The sequence below is a fragment of the Copadichromis virginalis genome, linkage group LG9 (genome assembly GCF_057382275.1).
Source record: "Copadichromis virginalis isolate Kocher_CV1m ecotype Utaka linkage group LG9, C_Virginalis_male_GT1.1, whole genome shotgun sequence".
Classification (NCBI taxonomy): Eukaryota; Metazoa; Chordata; class Actinopteri; order Cichliformes; family Cichlidae; genus Copadichromis; species Copadichromis virginalis.
In genome coordinates this window covers 14,504,556-14,525,955 of record NC_140626.1, presented here as the reverse complement: position 1 = coordinate 14,525,955, position 21,400 = coordinate 14,504,556, and the positions used below count along the sequence as shown (strand labels likewise).

Genomic DNA, 21,400 nt, shown 5'->3' with positions numbered 1-21,400 from the left:
TCACCATCAGAACGCTCCACAAATCCTGCGAATGACTCACTTCCTTATAAACAGTGTTGGCAAGTTATTTTGAAAAAGTAATTAATTATAGTTACTAGATACTTCTTCAAATAAGTCACTTAGTTAGTAACTGAGTTACAAGATTCTGAAAGTAATGAATTACTTGAAAAGTAACTATTGTGTTACTTTAAAATACGTTTAACCCTCTGGGCTCCAGGGGATAATTGGCCAATTTTAACTACTTTTGATTTTACCTCCATATTTCACCTTTACAAATGATTTACTTTGCCTTGTTTGGCATCATTCTTTTCAGCACAACCTCACATGTCTGAATTTACAGTCATGTTCTCATTTTGACATACTGTACTGACACAATTGATCTAAAATCAGACAAAAACATAAAATCCGAGTAGAAAAAGTTATATATTTTACTGTAACAACCACAAACATGTTTAATGAATCACATTTCATAATTTTACATGCAAATATTAATTGACAATTTTAAAATCATATGCAAAAGTTTTGCAAACAACAAAGTTTTTGCAGCCATTTACCTTTTACCCCTTTTTTATAACCATTTCAAACAATTTACAGAACAATCAGCTGTTCTGCATTCAATAAGATGCCACACAAATTATTTGTGCCACTCCAAATATTTCTGTCCACTATAAAGGAAAACATCACAGCCTGATACCTGCAGGTCTGACAGCAGCAGGTGTATCACTGCTGTTTCTACCTGGAGACAGCAGTCGCTACTACTAGACACTACCTTTGTTCAATAATTAGACACAATAACAGTACTTTCATTACAGCAAATATATATGGTTACAATAATAAATCTGAAAATGATAAATTACTTGACTCCTTAGAAGAAATAATGAATAACTCCTTACTAAAAGATAAAATGGTTAGAATGCAGATTAATAAATTAATGGCTCATTATGGAATAAAGCTAACACAGAGAAGTCCTTTTGTACCAATTGGGAACTTTTTAAATTTGAAGCATGCAAATTCTTGAGAAGATATGGGAGTCAAATTATTAAATCAAGGAAAGCTGAAGAGGAAGAAGTGATCAGCAAAATTGCCTCTTATTACCAGAAATCCCCAGAAGAAATCTCAGAGGAAGATAAATTAACTTTACTAGACCTTCAAAATAAATTGGACGGTTTATATCAGAATCAGAATCAGAATCAGAATCAGAATACTTTATTGATCCCTGGGGGAAATTATTTTTTGTTACAGTGCTCCATTTTAAACCAATATTAAAACAATATATACGCTAATATATATCGATGCAAGGCTGAGGGTGCTTTTGTAAGATCCAGGAAGAGGTGGCTGGAGGAGGGAGAACAAAATTCTGCTTTTTCAGGCTTGAAAAATACAGATCCAAAACCAACTAAATATTAATGGCACTGTCTCTGACAATCCTAGAGAAATTTCACATTTCTGTGCCAAATTCTATACTAAACTGTACAACTCAAACTATGATGAGGATGTCTCAACACTGTTTCTCAATAATATTAAAAACCTAAAAACTATTGTTGTGGAAGATAGAAGTCTCTGTGACAGCCCTCTGACTGTGGAGGAAGTTTGTAATTCTATTTCTGCACTTAAGGCCAACAAATCTCCTGGCACAGATGGTTTAACTGCAGAGTTTTATAAATCATTTTCTAATCTCCTGGCTGCGTTCTTACTGCAGGTTTTCATAGAAAGTATGGAGAATAACACCCTCCCTCCTACTCTTACTCAGGGTCTCATAACACTTATTTCAAAGCCAAACAAAGACTTACTTCTTATTGATAGTTGGAGACCCATCTGTCTGCTCAATAATGACTATGAGATTATGGCTTTAGTACTTGCTAACAGAATTAAAGAGTTTTTGGATACAATTATCGATGAGACACAATCAGGCTTTATGAGAAACAGACACATTTCTAATAACATTAGACTGGTTTTGGATCTACACTCAACAAAAATATAAACGCAACACCTTTGTTACTGCTCCCATTCCCCATGGGATGGACGTAGAGACCTAAAATTCATTCCAGATACACAATATAACCATCCCTCCCAAACAGTGGTCACAAATCAGTCCAAATGTGTGGTAGTGGGCACATCTGCTATATTGAGATAATCCATCCCACCTCACAGGTGTGCCACATCAGGATGCTGATCTGACATCATGAGTAGTGCACAGGTGTACCTCAGACTGCCCACAACAAAAGGCCACCCTGGAATGTGCAGTTTTTTGCGCTATTGGGGGTCTGGGGACCCAGAACCGGTCAGTATCTGGTGTGACCACCATTTGCCTCATGCAGTGCAACATATCGTCGCATGGAGTCTATCAGATTGTCAATTGTGGCCTGTGGAATGTTGGTCCACTCCACTTCAATGGCTGTGCGAGGTTGTTGGATATTCGTGGGAACTGGTACACGCTGTCGTGAAAATTAGTGAAGACATCGACCGCATGCTCTTTAATTTTATATGGAAAAACCATAAGCAGGTCCTCTTAGCGTGGACCCTCATTTATAAACACAACTTCTCACCACACATATAACTCATCTGGAACAACAGAGATATTTTATTTCAAAACAAATCACTTTTCCTGGAAACTTGGGTCCAAAATGGGATCCTATTGGTGGCTCAGCTGGTTAATAAAGAGGGAGTACGACTTACTTACAATGAATTCCTTACACTATATAATTTTCCCATCAGTGTTTGGGAATTCTCAATGGTGCTTGGTGCCATACCCTCAGGTACTTTAATGTTATATAAAAACACTGACAGTTCAATATCTACCTCAGTCACTCTCTCTGATCCAGCTGAGTCAGCAGTGGGAAAAATCTGCTTTTCACAGGAACTTGGTAACAGCAATAAGAGAATACGTAGTTTATTCCAAGAATATATCGTGTCTCTCCCATATATATAATATCTTACTGGAACCAACATGTTCCAGATATCACCTGGAAGACAGTCTGGATGATCCTATAAATATCTAATTGTAAACAAGGTGAAGGAGATCTCATGTAAAATTCTTCATAAATGTTACCCAGCCAGTCACTATATGGTAACATTTAAAAGAGACTCACGTACTCATATAATTATTTTTTTTACCCCCGGTTTTGTATGTTCATGTTCTGTTCTTTCTTAAACTTCATCTATTTGTATGTTGTATACTTATTGTGTGTTCAATAAAGTTCAGTAAAAAAGTACGTTCTAAATGACGCTTCAGACGTCACTAATCACGTGACTCTGGCCAAACGAATCAAGCCTCGACACGGTGCTTCTGAAGCAGCGTGTTGATCTTTTTCACACACGCACCGGAGCGTCAGCTTCAAGCGGACCATCGCTACCTCTCACATCTAAAGGTAAGTGTCAAGGTAACTTTGAACTGAGTTCAGTCAATCTCGAGTTTTTCGAAGTTTTCTGAATGAAGTTTTCTGTTGCTCTCTGTGAGAGGAGACCGTTAAAGGCGAGGCTCTCCAGAGTGTAGCAAAACAGGAAACCACAGCTGTGTGTGTGTAAGTGTGCAAACGAATAGATTAGAAGTGCAAGTGAGCCACGAGTAAAGAAAGGTCACGTTTCGTGATTTGTTTTTCTCACCACTGATCACGCGCTCAACACTCTACACATACTTGCATCACACGCGCGCTCTCAAGCATCGGTATAGGGCTTTGAAGCTGACGTCACGCCGCAATGCATTGTGGGAGCGGATCTAGAAGGGTGGCAAGTGCCACCCTAAAATGATCCCTTGCCACCCCAAGTGCCACCCCAGTTTTGCATATGAAAGTGTTGTTTATTAAAATAAGATAGCATTAACAGTTTGAGCGTAGTTACAGTCAGCTGTGAATATAAATGTTAAAACTGAATATATTGCATAGCGTCCCCCCCCCGCCCCCCTCCATCAGTAACAAATGGTTCAGCCCATAGCAGGACCATACTCCAGGATGCGGATGGATGATGTGTGTCCTGCGCCACCCATACGATCTGGGGCGTATCGGAGCCATTTTTGGACTGCTTGTGCAAAGACAAACTCGGACATAGAGTTTGCCCCTAACTGCTGCGTCAGGCCATCTAGGACAAAAATACACACACAAACAAAAAAAGTGAATTAGAGCACATGAATAAGCTCTTGTTAACTGTCTTCAGCGGGGAGAAAGTATGTAAACTCCTAGGCTGATAAACATGAAAGTTACCAGGCGTAAATCTGCAAACTGCCGCATTTGATTCCCAAAGAGCTATGAGCGGAAAAAGTGATAAGTCTTAGCATGGTGTGTCGTGTATCCTTTAAAACAAAATAAACATGGGGGTCCTCGGGCTGTACAAACTACAACCTGAGGACTAAACAAGCTGAAGACCAAAGACTCCATCTCCAGATTAACCGGACATGAAAGTCTTGTTATTAAGAAAGACAAAGTAATATAGCAAAAACTGGACAGGAAATGTGAAACACACCCAGCAGATCAATTGATCCCTTTATTGTTCACTTTAGGCTCATAAAACTACAATAAACGGTAAAACTTACAGCGCTGTGCAGATGCATGTTTGGTATCTTTAAATGCCCTTTTTTGCTTTGTCTGGTCCTTGGTTTTTTTCCCTGCCCAGTTGAGTACCGAGGCTCGTTTGTAATGGCATAAGCCATTACACAGCGGACTCGCACCTCCAGTGTGGTCCCTCCAATCAAGGCAAAGCGTCTCACCTATAGACACATTTTAAGAGATGTAATTAGCGTGTCTCGTGTCTTAAATGTGTATGCAAGTGCTTGTGTGTATAATCAACATGCCGTCGTTATGTATTTAAATCACATCTGACAGCTATTACACTTTATAGTTACAAAGTGTACATAACCTTTATATACTTACCATTGCCTTATTTGCCTCTTGTGATCTAAGAGCTGCCTCTGCATTGTTTAGCTCCTCAATGTTGTGCAAGGGCAAATCCAGAGGCAGTACCCCAGCATCTACCGATTCATTGCAGCAGGGATGGCGGATGGCTCTGACCTCCTCACGGAGTTCATTAACTGCTCTGGTCCGGTCTGACAGCATAGTTAACATCTTTTGTGAGGTCGCATCTGTTTCAAAGAACAATTCTAGAAAGATTAATGGCTTAAGCAGTGAGAGGCGAAAAACTAATATATCCATAAATGATGGTGTAACATTCTGCATTCAAGTATAAGTTGTTCTAACTGCTAAAAGTGTTTGCTAGTTTTTGCCTGTCACATATATTTGTATATGTAGCTGCCATCACCAGTGTGTGAATTGTGTGTGAATGGGTGGATGACTGAATGTGTAAAGCGCTTTGGGGTCCTTAGGGACTAGTTAAAGCGCTGTACAAATACAGGCCATTTACCATTTATACCATGTAAAATCTGAAATTCCAAGATTTTCAAACTTGCCTTGTAATAGTGGCCTCACAGAGTCTCTGGACTCTACAGAAAAAAATCACAACAAGATGACATTCAGGAGTATAAATTTGTGCTTTGAAGATAAGAGCACAATGACATTGTGATTCAGCTTTAAAACAATTTGAAAAGCATACCATCTATAGGGAAGTCCTCGACATCAGACTCTGCATGCTGGGGAGATCGCAAAGCTGTGTCATTTTGTGTGTCCTGCCAGAGTGGCGAAAGGTGCCGGAAGCTGGGCGGGGCATTATGATGCTCGCTGTCAGTGGGCTGGGGGGAAGACTGCGGAGTGGTGAGGGCTGTTTAGAAAAAGTTAATTTTTGTTAAGTGGATGGTAGTTACCAAATCAGCTCTGAAAAAAAGAGGAAAAATAGGGCACAATGTCAATAAGGAGGGAAAACTAGATACAAAGACGGCTCATAGAAGCTGAACCGAGTCCTATGTGTGAAGGGACAGTAACTGCGTGTGCATATGTAAGCATTTAAACACTGAAGATAGTAAAATTAACAGTATTTTGTCTAAGTCTGCCATTGTAGGAATTCATGGCACCAAGACAAAAACGTGGCGCACAGTGTGACGTCAAAATAGGCGCACACCTTTGACGCTGCGTTTTCTCCGTTTTCCTCGTCCACACGTAAATGCTAAAACGGAGTTTTCGAAAATATCCACCCTAGCAGGCTTCTGTGGAGATCAGGGAAATTATTTTACTGCTATTGTTAAATAATCATCATCATTACCATTGCATTAATAATATAATTTACAGTATTGATATTGCATTCAGATGTTTAAACAGTGTGTGTGTCTTTCAGAAAGACTAAGTTGCAGGCTGACAGGAAGTTGCAGGCTTTGCAGAAATGAAACAAGTTATTCTGAGGAGCTGGTTAGACGAGGCTATTTGAATTACTAGGTTATTCAAATTGTCTGGTATACTTTTATATTCTTTTATTAAGCTTTTAGTAGAGGTTCTTGATTAGAACATTTATTCAATATAGTACATATAGTTTCAGTTAGGTTGTTACACATAGAGTTGGATGTCTCGAGACCACTTTTACGTGGTCTTGGTCTCGTCTTGGTCTCGGCGGACTTTTGTCTTGGTCTTGGTCTCGCTGTTTCGGTCTTGCGTTCTCAAATCGACATAGTGTTCGGAAGATTTGGAGTCAACCATCAGCGGAGTGGGGGGGGGGTGGCTTACTGGGCTTAAGCCCGTGTCATTTTTTCAGAAGCATGGGGTCTTTTGGAGTGTAATTTTTTAGTTAGATGCCTGACTGACAACTGTATAAAACAAAAACAACACACGAAGCACAGAGCGCACCGTCGTAAATTCCCCCTAATTTTGGTATGATCCGAGCTCAGGCGCTAGGCGACTGAGCACAGCACCCATGTGAGCGAGGGGGGAGAAGCTGCTGCCTGCGAGTTTGCTGCAGACAGATGAGAGCTTAAGTTTGACCAGGTACCAAAGCAAATCATTCGTACTGAACTAATAATGTAAATATGACGGTGTATCACAAAAGATTGATATCAAACTGATCACTTGGTTGCGTTACTTGCTCTTCGAGTGAATCAACAAATGGATAAATAAAAAGCCGAACAGCAATGCTGATTTTTTAGAGAGTCTTAGCTTACATTTCATATTTTCAGTTGTTTCCCTCCACGGCTAAACAAACTCTCTAAATCGGTTTCAATTGTGTACTGATGAACACAACAATGGACATAAGGAGCTTCTTTCAAAGAAAAAACTCAGGTAGATGTTATTTTATATATTGTGCTTTGGATGTTGTTCAGTATATCTATGCAAAACAAGAGGAATTTCAATACACAGCAGTATATTCACAGTTGAAACCAGATATTTACATACACTTTATGGAGAAAACATAAAAACTTTTTTTACTGTTAAACATCAATTTAGAGTAAACTTTTGTTTTAGATAAATAAATGTTGAAATATCTTTTGAATTAGTTAAATGTCAGAATAAAAAGAGGGAGCTGTCTATTTTAATCACTTTCATGAAATTTAGGAGTACATATACACTAAGTTTATTGTTAATTAATAAGAAAACTCCAGACGATTCGATTCTGAGCTGAAGAAGCTTCTGATAGGTTAGTAGAGTCCATGTGAGTAAATTGGTGGCACAGCTGTGGATGCATATAAGGCAAAACACAGAGCCTGTTTCTGTGACATGGGAAAATCAAGAGATGTCAACCAAAACACCAGGAAAAGAATTGTGGAGCTCCATAAGTGTGGCTCAATTTTGAATACAATTTGGTGCCATTTGCAATTAAGAAATACAGATAGTTTCTCTCTTTACTCTTAAAGTTAACAAATATGTTTTTTATATTTATCAATCTAAAAAAATAAACATTTAGTCTGATTTGATGTTACAATTAAAAAAGTGTTTGTGTTTTTATCTGAAGAGTACATAAATATGTGGTTTCAACTGTATATTTGATGATGTTGGTGTTTGGCTTGTCAGCACAAAGAGGGAGAGAGAGGAACAGAGAGGGAGAGAGAGGAACAGAGAGGGAGAGAGAGGGAGAGAGAGGAACAGAGAGGGAGAGAGAGGAGCAGAGAGGGAGAGAGAGGAGCAGAGAGGGAGAGAGAGGAGCAGAGAGGGAGAGAGAGAATGACGACAGAACAGAGATGGAACAAGAGCAGGTGAGACACACATGTTAGTCAAATGGTTGTTTGCCAAAACTCATCAGAACATGTATCTAGTACCTAGTGTTTCTTTTTAGATACCATTTGTTACTTTTCAAATTCTATATTTATTAAGTTATGCAGGCTTGTTTGCACAACAAGGCTAAATAATTATATAAACTTTTCTCAATCTAAATATTGTACTTTGGTAGAATTAAAAAATAAGTGTAGTGCAGGTCTATGATGATTTTTAGTGCTACTATCATCTAGTTCTGATTCTGGTTCTGTCTTGGTTAAGTCCTCAGTAGTCCTGGGCCCTATTTCAGGAAGCCGGTTTAGTGCAAACTCTGAGTAAGTATACCCTGAGTTAACGAAAACTCTGGGTTATCGGTTTCACAAAGCGAGTTTAGATTAATCCTGAGTGAGTTACTATGACGACACACTCCGTGAAGCTAACCTGCCCCCTAGCAGGTTTACTTCAACTAACCCTGACGTTCTCCGCCTCTGTGTCGGAAACCTGACTGTAGGAAGTGTCAGACATGGCGTGCTCCTTCCTTGAAGAGCCAGTAGATGTTGAAGCCCAAATTCTCCGCAGAGCTCTCCGCTGGGAGAGAGTGATTAGAGCGCGTTTGGACATTTTATCATTTCCTGATGATTTTCTGTGTGAACGTCACCGTTTGTCAGCACAATCTATAATTCATTTGAATAACATCCTCAGGCCTAATATTGCTCATGTGACACATCGCGGACATTCTCTCAGTTCTGTACATATTATTTGTATCGCACTTCGGTTTTTTGCAAACGGGAGCTTTCTGTATAATATTGGTGACGCTGAGCACGTTTCCAAGGCTACCGTCTGTCGGGCAGTCAGGAATGTTACAGTTGCACTGAAACGTCTCCTGTACTTGTTTGTGGTGTTCCCATTATCACAAATGTGGAAGCCAACTGCTCAGCCTCTGAGTGGTGGTGGTGGAGGACCCCCACCTGTTTTTCGGGCCTCCGCTTTTTTTCTGTTGGCTATAACGGGTCACATTTGAGCATACAGAGTAATCAAATATGTACTTGTAATGTGCTCAGATAATTTCAATAAGTGCTTACAGAAAGAAAATTAATGTAGCCTCTAACTGCAATTGATTTACATCAGACAAACAGACCAAGCACTATGGCTCATAATACAATTACACCTTACCTGTTTGGACTATATTTTTATATTTCATTTTTACTTGCTGCCAGGCACGTTTGGGGCCTGTTGGGTTGCACCTGCGCTCACATCACAAAATAAAATGTATGAGATAAAAAATAAAATAAAATATAATAAAATAACGTGTTATTAGATCAATGTTTAAATTAACACTCACGCATTGACTCTGTCGGCTATGTTTTGCCATGCATGCTCCCTTTGTTTTGCAGCTGAGGCTGTGTTACTTTTTTCCTGCAAAATTTGCATGTTATCGGCATATGCTGCCATCAGAATTTCGGCCTCAAGCGCTGTAAGGTACGTTGACCGCGCCTTCTTTCCCTCCGTCTCCATGGTGACTCGCTTAATCTGTGCTCCACTAATCAGGGCTTTATGTATCCTCGTGCGCGCGCTTAACTCGAGGTTAAAGCAACTCCGCGTTGATTGAACTAATTGTTATCAGCCTTCCTGAAACCGAATATTCCGAGTTGGACAGTTCGGGGTTACTCAACCCTGAGTATCGTTTTTCACTCTGAGTTTTCTAAACCGGCTTCCTGAAATAGGGCCCTGATTTTGAACTGTTGTAGTCCTGTTTTAATTCCGGATCAGTTCTGGGTCTGGTTGAATTGGGGTTTAGTCCCTGTGTCTTGATACAGGCCCGACTTTGTTCTGCCTTGCTGCTTAATTAAAAAAACTAGTTTAAGGTGTCCTGCATAGAATAGCATCTGGCTGCAGTTTAAAGACTTTTTTTGTCTCGGTCTCGGTCTTGGTCTTGGTCTCGTCTTGACTCGGTCTCGGTCTTGGTCTCGTCTCAACTTGTTCTTGGTCTTGTCTTGGTCTCGATACCCTCTGGTCTTGGTCTTGTCTTGGTCTCGATACCCCCCTGGTCTTGGTCTTGTCTTGGTCTCGGATTAGGCGGTCTTGACTACAAGTCTAGTTACACATAAGGATGAGCCTCTGTTCTGGTGAAAGGTCAGAAGTGCAACGGGTGAGATGAGAGAGCATTTAAGGGCGAGACACACATACAGTTAGTGAGCGTTAGTAGGCAAGAGGTGACATACACATATACGCACACACATTAGTTAGACTCATTTATAGGTGAGAAGTTGGTCATGTTTGTCTCTGGAAAGAGGAACAGTTTCTTGTTGTCTCTGCAAGAAAGAGGAACAGCGTCTGGCAGGATGTGGGGCTCGTGTTCCAGACGAGATAGAAGACAACGTTCTTTTAAACCGTGTTAAAAGTCATTGTGCTTTTGATTTGACGTATGTATATATTCTGTCTGTGACGTATGAAGGGGCGTCATTAATTCAAACCCTGATGCTATAAAAATCTGTGTATGCTTTGATTAAGTCGGAGAACCGTTCCTGTCTGCGAACAGGCACTGGTCTTCCCACGCGTGTATTCATTAAAATCAATTGTTTTGACCAAGATCTTCTGGACCATGGTTGTTTGTACTCTCCTTCATCAATATTTGAACCTTAACACTTCTTTAAAAATCTCAGTTTTCAGTTAACGAAAACGCAGTTTACGTGTGGACAAAAGGTGCAAACACAAGTTAGGTGAGCGTGCAACGTAAAGTTTGAATTGAGTGCGAATTGAAGCGGGTGCTCTCCAATCATTAAAAGTAACAAAGTCATTGAACACATTTATACAGTTACCTTTACGTTTATCAATTATATATCACAGATTTAATTTTTTTGTAGTACTATGCTAAAAAGCAACTACAGAGCGAAAGTCTGGGTCAAGCGCCGAGGCGATGGCAAGAACAAAGGAATCCTCGACGCGTTAAAGCTAGCTTTGTAAGGGATTATAACAGCAAAGTATGAAACGAAAATGTTTTCTTTGTTGATAGACTTTGTTTGCAGTGCAATTTATTTGTTGCCAGATTGTAAGATGAAAGTAGACACAGTTTCAGGCTCCCACATTTTGTCCGAAACTGTACATTAACGAGTTTTTTTTTCCTTTTTTTTCTTTCTTTTTTTTGCTGTTATTCAAATGCAACCGTGGAAATAACGAATAGAAAAAAATTCATTCATTCTTACCTTATACTAATCGTGGTGCAGGCCAGTGCAGTGCATGAACTGATGCCTTCTCCGGTCAATTCCGCTGAGAGTAAATCTAATGTCCTCCTCTACTGTACAAGACAATGGTTACCTGGAGGGATGTACCAATGTGATAGGGGTGCTGCAGAATAGTCCAAGTGATCGCTGCTTTAATTTCCCGGTCAACTATACATAAATTGCATGTCGACACGATTTTTTAAAGCTGGTGCACTAGACCAAAAGTCATTGATAACAAAAGAACAATAAATCTACTTTCTCCGGTACTTTATACGCGCTCAGTTGCAATGCAATTTAACGCTCAACTACAGATCGATGGCTTTTTGATGGTGGCCAGCGCCGAATGATGGTCAACTATAAATAGATGTTTTCTCGACGTTGTTGTTGTCACCTGGTCGACTACAAATAGATCAAATATCAATGACAAAAAAACAACGGTAAATCAACTTCATTACAAGGGCAAACCTGGTAGGGTCCGTCAGACCGGTGACAGCCATCCAGGGAACCTGTTTCAGTTGCCGAAGATTCCGCGAATTCGCTCCACCGCAGCGAAGATGAGGTAAGAGAAGGCGGGAATGCTGAATCTCTTCAGCCAAGCCGACAACAGGTACCAGCCAGGTGCCAATAGGTTCCAGGAAGCGACAGGAGACAAAACGCCAGTGCAAAGGTCTGAATTCAGTCAGAGTGCATTCGGAAACTAATCTGTTACTGCCAGATGAAAGAGCCAAATATGATTTCAGTTTCACGAGTAGCCCGCTACGTTTTCCCCGACGTTTAAAGCGCTTCCTCTTATGAGATGTGGTAGGGGTGTAATCCAGGTGATGCGGTACTCCAGATAGTAGCAGAGGTAGAAAAAAGTCCTGTCCATCAGCGTTAGTCCTTCCCAAATTCTCTGTGGCAAATCGAATATTTAACAGAGCTTCACGATCGTAGGTCAATAGAGAGTCAGCGTTGTTCAATAAAAGTGACGAAAACAATAGAAACACGCAGAGCAAAAGTGGATCCGACAACCGTGGACGGCGAGCCATGCACACCGGCACCATCTTACACGGAAGAATATATATATTTCGAGATGATGGCAGCAGCAGCAGCCGTTCTTCTCAGCATGAGTAGCTTAATGTTGTTCGTGTGTAATTCACGTTGAGTAGGCTAACCACGTTATTACATTAATGCATGTAAGGTGAACTAGCAAACATCATCATAGCTACATGCGGCTGTCTTCTTGTTTGATGGCAGATACTCCCTTCACCCTGGCCAAAAAGGCTAAAATGACCAAAGAAAAAATGGAAAACAGTTAAACATGAGAGGTTTTTGGACAAAGTTTGTGTGTTTGTTTTTTTTTTGTTTTTTTGTTTTTTTTCCTTCATTGTTTAAGCACTGCTTCCAGCCAAGAGTGATACCATATATGCCTCATAGCTGTAGAAAAGGCTAAAATTGTTATCTTTTTACAAAAAACAGCTGAACATGAGAGGTTTTTGGACCAATTTTGTGTTCTCCATTCTTTAAGCACCGGTTTGAGCACCGTTTAAGCACCGGCACGGTTTCAAAAGTACCGGTTTGGCACCGGTATCGGATAAAACCTAAACGATACCCATCCCTAGTGTTGAGCGCTCAGTGCATCTGCGTTCGACTACTACGCCTAGGCTGCACTGTCGAGTGCAGATCCACTGAGCGTAGCGCAAGCTAGCAAGACAGAAGCTAAGCTCGTTGCAACATGGCAACTGCCTCAATGCTACCCGAAATTGAAGCTCCCCCACCCTCATTCAGATCTGGTGTTTGGAACTGTCTTGATTTTCATGTGAAGCATGACCCTGATGGTAAGCGCGTCATGGACAAAAGTAAAACAGTATGTCGGCTGTGCCACGGAATGCTCAATTGGTGGGAACTAGTGTGTTAGCGCAGTTAGCTTGTTAATGTGTTGACGCCGTCCAGCCCCACGCACGGGGCGATCCATGGTAACTCGTTAAGGGAGATTTGTGGCGTTAACGTCATTTTAACGAGATTAACGCTGACAGCACTAGTGGGAACACAACGAATATGACTGCACATTTATGCCGACATCATCCTAGTGCAAAGACAAGTGGAAGCAGACAAAAACAACAAGCACGCATGCCACAAACTTTACAGAGTGATTTAGACAGCTGTTAGCACATGATTCTCCTTATAGGGACCTGATATGTTTAATATGCTGCTGAGAATATAGCCAGAAGAAGAGTATAGTATAGCTTTTATTTTGGAAAGAGCCATTTCTCTGTAATAAACTCTCTTTCCAAAGATGAGTGATTCCTCAATCAGATTTATTTATTTATTTTTTGTTGTTTCAGCAACATTAAATTTAAAAACTGTACTTTTGAGTTAAAATATATATTTATAATTTTAATAAATGACAAATTAAAAAGGCATGAAAATTTTTGTCTCTAAAAAAATATTGAACCGTGACACCAAAGTATCGAACCGACTGAACTGTGAATTTTGTGTATCGTTGCACTCCTAGTGTGAGGTAAAAGTGCTACAATGAAAAACATTTCAAGAAAATGTAAAATAAATGTATTCCAGGATAAAACACAGCTGTCTTTGTCTTGTGCAAATCGTTGTGTCGGCTCACTGGGCATTTGATTCCAATAACAGGCCTCAGTCTCTCCTGCTACTGGTCTGCCATACTGCTAAATTTGGTATCGGTGCTCAAACCTTTTGTGTCTGTTTGCCCACCTCGGGAAGCAAAAATTTGTTTTTTTGTCAGATGAACATATGAGACACTTTGACTCTTCAGTGCAGTGTGGAGCCTAACAAAGATCTGTTTTGTGTCCCAGCTGATCAGCAGGAGGAGAAGAGTCTGACGGAGCAGCAGAGGAACATTTTCAGCTACTTGGACTCAGCTCAGCCACTACAGAGGAAACAATGAGCTCAACACAGAAGGTGACAGACAGAGCAGGGCGATATGACCAAAAATATTTATCACGATATACATTTGAAAATTTGCGATAACAATACAACTGACGATATAATTGACACTAGACAAAATACTTTACAACTGCACAACTTTATTAGTGCAAAAAAACCCATCAATGTATTTTTACTTAAACAAGCAGCTGTTTTTTATGTGTATTAAAGTTATATAAAAATGTAACAGTGCAAATACAAATGCCTTGGAGCAAATGTCAGCCAATTTCCTCTGGAAAATCCTTTTGGTTAAACTCTCAGCAAGCAATTTGCATTTACACTGTTAAATTTCGAGTTAGCGCTGCCAATCAGTAATCTATGTGAATGACGTCATTTCCTCGTTACCCGGAAGCTGAAGCCCTCAGCTACAAATGCTACAACTAAGCTAACGGTAGTACATCCAGTCGTGAATGCACAGATTGCTGAGTGTTTTCAGCCTGGCTTCACAAATGATGAAATCCCTGTGTTATTAGCTGAATCACATGGTGTTACTATCAGCAAACGTACTCGCGAAAGCGCCAATTTGTTGGGATCCGTTTTTGAGTGCACGTTCCTCTGCCATGTGCTTCCAGGTAACAAGAAAGCGACCTCATTCACCTATATTTTTGATTGGCAGAGCTAACTCGAAGTTTCGAGTTATATTTCTCAAAATTTCAACTTATGGATACTAGCTGTTTTGTTTTTATTTAGTGGCGGAAACGGGCTTCCATACTTAAAAGCCGATTCACAGAGCTTTTAGTTGTTGTAAATATTGTAAGAGATGATTTGTTTTTGAAATTTGTGTAATGTGCCTGAATGTTATTGATATTATTATTATTATTATTATTATTATTATTGATTGCTTATATTTTAACAATTGTGAAACCTCACTGTGGATGTAAGAGCCAAATTATGCGGATATCTTGAATCCACTTTATTGTATAATATTTTATGTGATAGTATTTGACGGAAGATGAGCAACATCTGTTGTGGAAGCTAATGGGGTTCTTTTTAAATAAACAAAAATACGATTTAATATCACTGAATAATTATGTATAAATCTATAAAAATTAAAGAAATATGTAATAGGAAACTACACTATAATATAAATTATAAAATAATATAAAAGTGTGTGTGCATGTGCGCGTGCAATCAGGAGGGATGGGCATGATTTTAGTGTTTGAACAGTCATGAATTATTTTTAACAGCAGGTTGGATGTAATGTGTTAGAACTACCAGCAGGTGGGGATAAGAGACCTTTAAGGTGTTTGGTGCCACACTCCACCTTCAGGTTTAAAACTAGTGTTAATGGAGGGAGTTTGAAGGTTGAGTTTGTTCCACGACTGCATTTCACTCACTGCCTCTGTTTGTATCTCTGTCACTGCAGGACCAACATGGAGCGAGAAGTCAGCGCTCTCAGGAGGCCGACAAACCTCACAGAAGAAAGGGAGAGAAAAAACACACCTGTGACGAGTGTGGGATGGGTTTTACTGAGAAGGGTAATCTAAAACAGCATCAGCTCATCCACACTGGAGAGAGACCGTTCAGCTGTGACTTGTGTGGAAAGTCTTTTTCCTGGAAGGAATCCCTAAAACAACACCATCTCATCCACAGTGGAGTTAAAGCGTACAGCTGTGATCAGTGTGGCAGAGCTTTTACTCACAGTAGCCACTTACAGAGGCATCTAGTTACCCACTCTGGAATTAAGGCATACAGCTGTGACATCTGTGGAAAAACTTTCAGCCACATAGAGACCCGAAATACACACATACGCATTCACACCAGACATGATGTGTACTGCTGTGAACAGTGTGGCAAAGAGTTTACAACAGGCTCACAGTTACAACAACACATGTTTATCCACACTGAGGAGAGACGTTATAAATGTGACCTGTGTGAGAAGACTTTTAAAGCTCCACATTACCTGAGACGACACCAACAGATCCACACCAGAAAGAGACTCTACAAGTGCAGTTACTGTGAGGTATGTATTTATATTGTTATCTTGTCATTTTAGCCTGACTGTTTGGAACAACTCTGCTCATTAAACTGTGTTAGCATGTTAGCAATTCTACTGCATGGAAAAGCAGCTCTGAGTGATTATTCAGATTTTCATGTCAGTTATGATTTTAGTATTACTGTAGTATTATGGTGGTAGTATTGTAGTTATTGCAGCCCAGTAAACTGAGTGTGTTAACTGAAACAGTCAAATGTAATTGGACGTCTGCAGAGATGCTCTTTATTTCAGGCGACGTTCAGGATAAAAGTGTTGAAGGACTGACTTACACTGTCTTTGTGTCTTTGTTTAGAAGCAGAGCGACACAGATGGATCCAGTTCTCAACCCTGTCATCACTGTGGTGGTGGGAAAGATTTTCGTTGTGACCTTTGTGGAAAAACTTTCAGTCAGCAAGCCACCCTAAAAAGACATCAACGTAGACACACTGGAGACAAACTGCAATACTGCAAAGAATGTGGGAGTAGCTTCCCCACATCAACTGAGTTAAAACAACATGAACTGATTCACAGTGGGGTTAAAAAGCACCTCTGTGATCAGTGTGGGTCATCCTTCACCACTGCATGGGAGCTTAAATCACACAAACGAGTCCACACAGGAGAGAAACCATACAAGTGCAGACACTGTGACAAAAGCTTCTCACAGTCAAATGGTCGTAACAATCATGAACGTACACACATGGAAGGAAACTACAGCTGTGACCAGTGTGACAAGAGCTTCAGGAATCTCAGTTCATACTCCAAACACAAACGATCCCACGTTACTAATAAACTGTTTCACTGTTACCAATGTGCCCAAACATTCACCTCATTGTCTGCTCTGTGCAAACATCAGCGTGATCACTCAGGGCTGAAATCACTCCCATCACTGGATCACAGTGAATCTGAAGAGACAGAAAGATCCTCTGGTTTCAGTGTCAGACTCAAAAAGCTTGAGATCAGGCTCCACAGAGTTCAGATAGAATCATTTGAACTTGTGTTGAACTGAACTGGTTGCTGGGCTGAACTTCTACATAATACAGATTTACATGAGATCTTATTTTCTGTCGTTTTACTGAGTCAGTTTTGTCCTTTTTTCTCTGTCCAGGGGCCCGTTCTTCGTACGTCGCTCACTACATCCAAGATCAAATGACACATCCAAGACCAAACCATCGCGCTAACCGTGAGCTCGCTAATCCGGTTCCCCGAACACACCTGCCGTTGACGATTAGTACAGCTGGACGCAGTAATGTGACATCACTGGGTGTCGTAAAAGGGGCTACGCATCGATAGTAGAAACATTGATCGGCAACCCCCTGATTGGTCAGCGAAAATGTCGAAGGAGCGCGCTCAGTATTGTTCGGCAGCAGAGCAAGAACTCTTGATTGAGGGATTTCAGGAGTTTCAGAGTTTAATTAAAACGCAAGGGAACACTGCAAAGGCTGCAAAAGCAAGGAGAGAGGGCTGGCAGAAGGTTGCTGACAAATTAAACTCGTAGGTGATTTAATAATAATAATAATAATAGATTGGATTTATATAGCGCTTTCCAAGGCACCCAAAGCGCTTTACAATGCCACTATTCAGTCACTCTCACATTCACACACTGGTGGAGCAGCTACGGTTGTAGCCACAGCTGCCCTGGGGCAGACTGACAGAAGCCAGGCTGCCATATCGCGCCATCGGCCCCTCCGGCCAACACCAGTAGGCGGTAGGGTAGATCTATCATATGACACTATATTATCCAATATTATATGGCATTATATTGTATTATAATATGTTATATTATATCCCCTTACACATTAGAGCCACAACAGGACCCACTAGAACATGGGAACAAATAAAAGTGAAATACAGGAGTATTCTACAGAATGGTAATATTTATCTCTTATATTGCTTTTCGTCTCTTGGAAAGAGACCCTGTAATAGTCTGTTAGTTTGTTCATAACAGCAACCAAGAAAAGGGCAGAGCAAAAAAAGACAGGTGGTGGTCCTGCACCCCCTTGTCAACAAGTTGGTTAGGTAAATAATACCCTCACGGGAATATCGATATCTCTCAATGAGCACAGTGTCACGCTGAGCTGAAGGATCCTGTCTGTCCCGCAATATACGCTGAATTCTGAGGACTCTCCTTATCAATCTTGCACCTTCCTCAATGGGTTGGTTGCGTATACGGACAGGACATGGCTGCGACAGGCTTCCCAAATCCACCTTCGCTTTTATAGCCGTGGTCTCTCATCTTGATTACACGGAGTGATTTACAATTACTACTCTGAAATATGAATTACATCTGTAATAATCACATACACGTAATAGAATGTTAATAGTACATTTCCCTTTTTTAGGAAATGACCTGTATGTATCTGTGTGAAATCAATAAAAGGATCAAGTGCTGCATTGTCTTTAGTTACATTGATGTTATTTATTTATGGTGAAACAGTGGTGGAATATCGCTGTTGCTTTCGTATAAATGAAGCGGACATACCTGCATGGCCGCGATCTAATCCTGTTTACATAAAGTAAACCTGCTCCCGAGCAGGTTTATGCTTACGGCCCTGCTGCTATGACAGCAAGTCCCGGATGAGCTTCGGGGAACCGAACGATCCAGGATCACGTGAAATCGTCAACAATCAAATCCAGCTAACTTACTTAGCGAGGTACGAAGAACGGACCCCTGGTTTTGCTCGTCTGTAAATAATTGAAACTCAGTCAAATAGTTCATTGTTCTCCAGCAAAACGTTTTGGAAACTCATGTTTAACCTTTCAAACTCTGACATGTTTTAGCACACAAGGCTTCATCGGGGAGTTCACTCATGATTGGACCATGAGAATAAAGGTTTTTAGTTCTTTCAAAGAGAGTCTTGGAGGTGTTCGATGTTTCTGTTTTTTCTACATATAGGAAGAAACTATTTTTCTAGCTTTGTGTAGTGTGGAAGTTTTTAATGTTTCTTTCATCTGTGATGTTCTTGAATGTGTTGACATGAAGATGGTACAAATAAACTGTCCTTTTAGCTTTAGCTCCTAATTTATTCATTATTTATGGATGTAGCACAGCAGCAGTGTCTTGATTAACACATGGAGGGCTCGGGATCTGATGGTGTCATCTCTCTAATTTGCCCACTGCGTAAATCTCACTCTTTGCCAAGAAATTGAAATAAATCTTGTTTCCCTGCTGGATAGTGATCCACTGTAACTCTGCTCCTCCTTCCTGTTTAGGATTTCTGTGGCTGAAGTAAAATTCCCTCCATCCATCACTTATCCCAGCTAACCCAAAGTAAAAGAAAGTTTTGCTCATCGTAAAAAAGCATTACAATAATGGGCATTACCAATGCAAACTGAATAATACAGAAGATGAAAGAAGAGACTTGGATCAGTTAATAAAGCTCATGATCTCGATTCATTGTGGCTGCTACACAGATACTTCTGGGTCACTTCTCTCAGTTAGGAACCTTCCTCACCAGTGGCGTCGTTAGGCCTATTTTAGGGGTGCTGAAGCCTCCCTAAAATATTCTTAAGCCCCCCTAAATAATTTGGCGGGTTTTTTTGTTTTTTTTTTAAACTTATTCGATTTTTGTTTTTTTACAGAACTTGCAGACAAATTCAATATAAAGATGCAGGAATATGAGTCTAAAGAAATAATAATATAAACCTGTCGCTATTCACACAAATATGATCATAACTCGGTTGGTCCCTTTCGCTTTACATTGTTAAGGTAGCGTCAGTGCTTCGTTATCCAATCCGTTCCAGTTGTTCACAGGGGACATCCACATGACTGAAAATCCAGTCCTCGTTTTCACTGCTACTTTACACTCCGCTCGTATACACCTGCGGACACACTAGCGTACATGTGGCAAACGGCAAGAAATCATGGATATACGCAAGTTTTTCAAGAAAGTAAGTCTTCATCACTGGCTGGTAGTAACAATTAGTTAGCTCCAGCTAACAGCGGAGTCCCATGTAAATAATGAACCAGGTGCTCCCCATTTTGATAAATAAAAACCTGGCTAGCGCACTAAGTTAAATTCTTAGCATAATGTTAATTTCTGTCACTCGTTTTAGCTCTGAAAAATCGAGCTGTGGTATGGTTATCATCAGTGGAAATAATAATAATCACTCCATCCCCATTAACCTGTAGGAGTCAGGGCAGAGGAGCACAGAGAGGCAGAGGGGAGAGACGTCTGCTGGAGAGGTGAGTCAAAGGATGGAGTCATTTGTGATGCAGACAGTCTGATTAGAATTTTATGGGACTCAATATGGATATGAAATATGAAACATTTCAGTCACGGTACAACATATAAGACCTGTTTAACTTGAGCTTTTATTTAGGAGAGTCAAGGTTAGAAAGTGGAGAGAGCAAAGAGAGAGAGATATATATAAGTCAAATTAGCCTGACTCACATATTTTTGAGGGTTCTATTTTAATATTACTTCAATTCAAGTAATTTAGTAATATTTTTCAGGGCTTTAAATTGCAACCATTTTAGTCACATGCGTGCTCAAAATATAATGTTTGTAACTTCAAAATATTTGGGAGCAACAAATTACTGTGGAGCGGGAGCAGAAGTCATGATATTAGCAATTTACATTACAATTCAGTATGTTTTAATGTATCTTGAAGGGTGAGGCAGAAGGGGAGGCTGAGGGAGAAAAAGGTCAACAGGCAAGTTCAAGTCAGAGAGAGCAAGGAGAGACAGAGGAGCTGCAGCAAATGGATCGAGAGGCAGAGGAAGATCAAGTTATTACAGAGAGAGGAGAGCAAACAGGCCAAGAGAGGGAAAATGATGAAGCAGCTGCAGCAACTCATTCTACTACAGGGTTTGATTTAGGTGACAAAGACACAAGGCCCAGACAGGTGAAGCTGAAGAGCTATCCACATGATACGTTTGGTACACAGAAGCGGGCATTTAACCACAGCTGGTTTGAAAAGCACAACTGGTTAGAATATTCAGTCAACCAGAATGCAGCTTTCTGCTTCCCATGTAGAGTGTTTGGCAAAAACATCAAACATGATAGTTTGGTCAGTAGCGGTTGCAAGAACTGGAAGAAAGCTTTAGTCATCTTTGGCAAGCATGAGATGGCACAAACACATAAGGACAGTGTTGTTACATGGAAAAGCTACCAGGGAACTAGCAAACAGGGAAACGTTGCACAGGTGATAGCAACTGCAAATGTGAGTGAGATAGTCGAAAGAAGAGAGTATCTCAGACGAATTGTTGC

General features: G+C 40.4%; 1 protein-coding gene and 1 long non-coding RNA gene across 3 annotated transcripts; both read left to right on the top strand.

Annotated features, from left to right (window-relative positions):
• Positions 1–3,094: 3,094 nt before the first annotated feature.
• LOC146701606 (uncharacterized) lies at positions 3,095–19,201 on the top strand. 2 transcript variants are annotated; one of them, XM_085467912.1, is made up of 4 exons: positions 3,095–3,368; positions 14,086–14,191; positions 15,582–16,178; positions 16,504–19,201. In XM_085467912.1, the coding sequence occupies exons 2-4, from the start codon at positions 14,174–14,176 to the stop codon at positions 17,194–17,196; spliced, it is 1,308 nt and encodes a 435-aa protein (XP_085324038.1). In that variant the 5' UTR covers positions 3,095–3,368; positions 14,086–14,173; the 3' UTR covers positions 17,197–19,201. The 2 variants fall into 2 exon arrangements, with proteins under 2 accessions (XP_085324038.1, XP_085324036.1); XM_085467910.1 differs by lacking the exon at positions 3,095–3,368 and having other exon boundaries at positions 13,597–14,191.
• A 619-nt stretch (positions 19,202–19,820) lies between these two features.
• LOC146701605 (uncharacterized) lies at positions 19,821–21,167 on the top strand. The gene is made up of 2 exons (XR_014922211.1): positions 19,821–20,078; positions 20,320–21,167. It is a non-coding gene; the product is annotated as an uncharacterized LOC146701605 (long non-coding RNA).
• Positions 21,168–21,400: the final 233 nt, after the last annotated feature.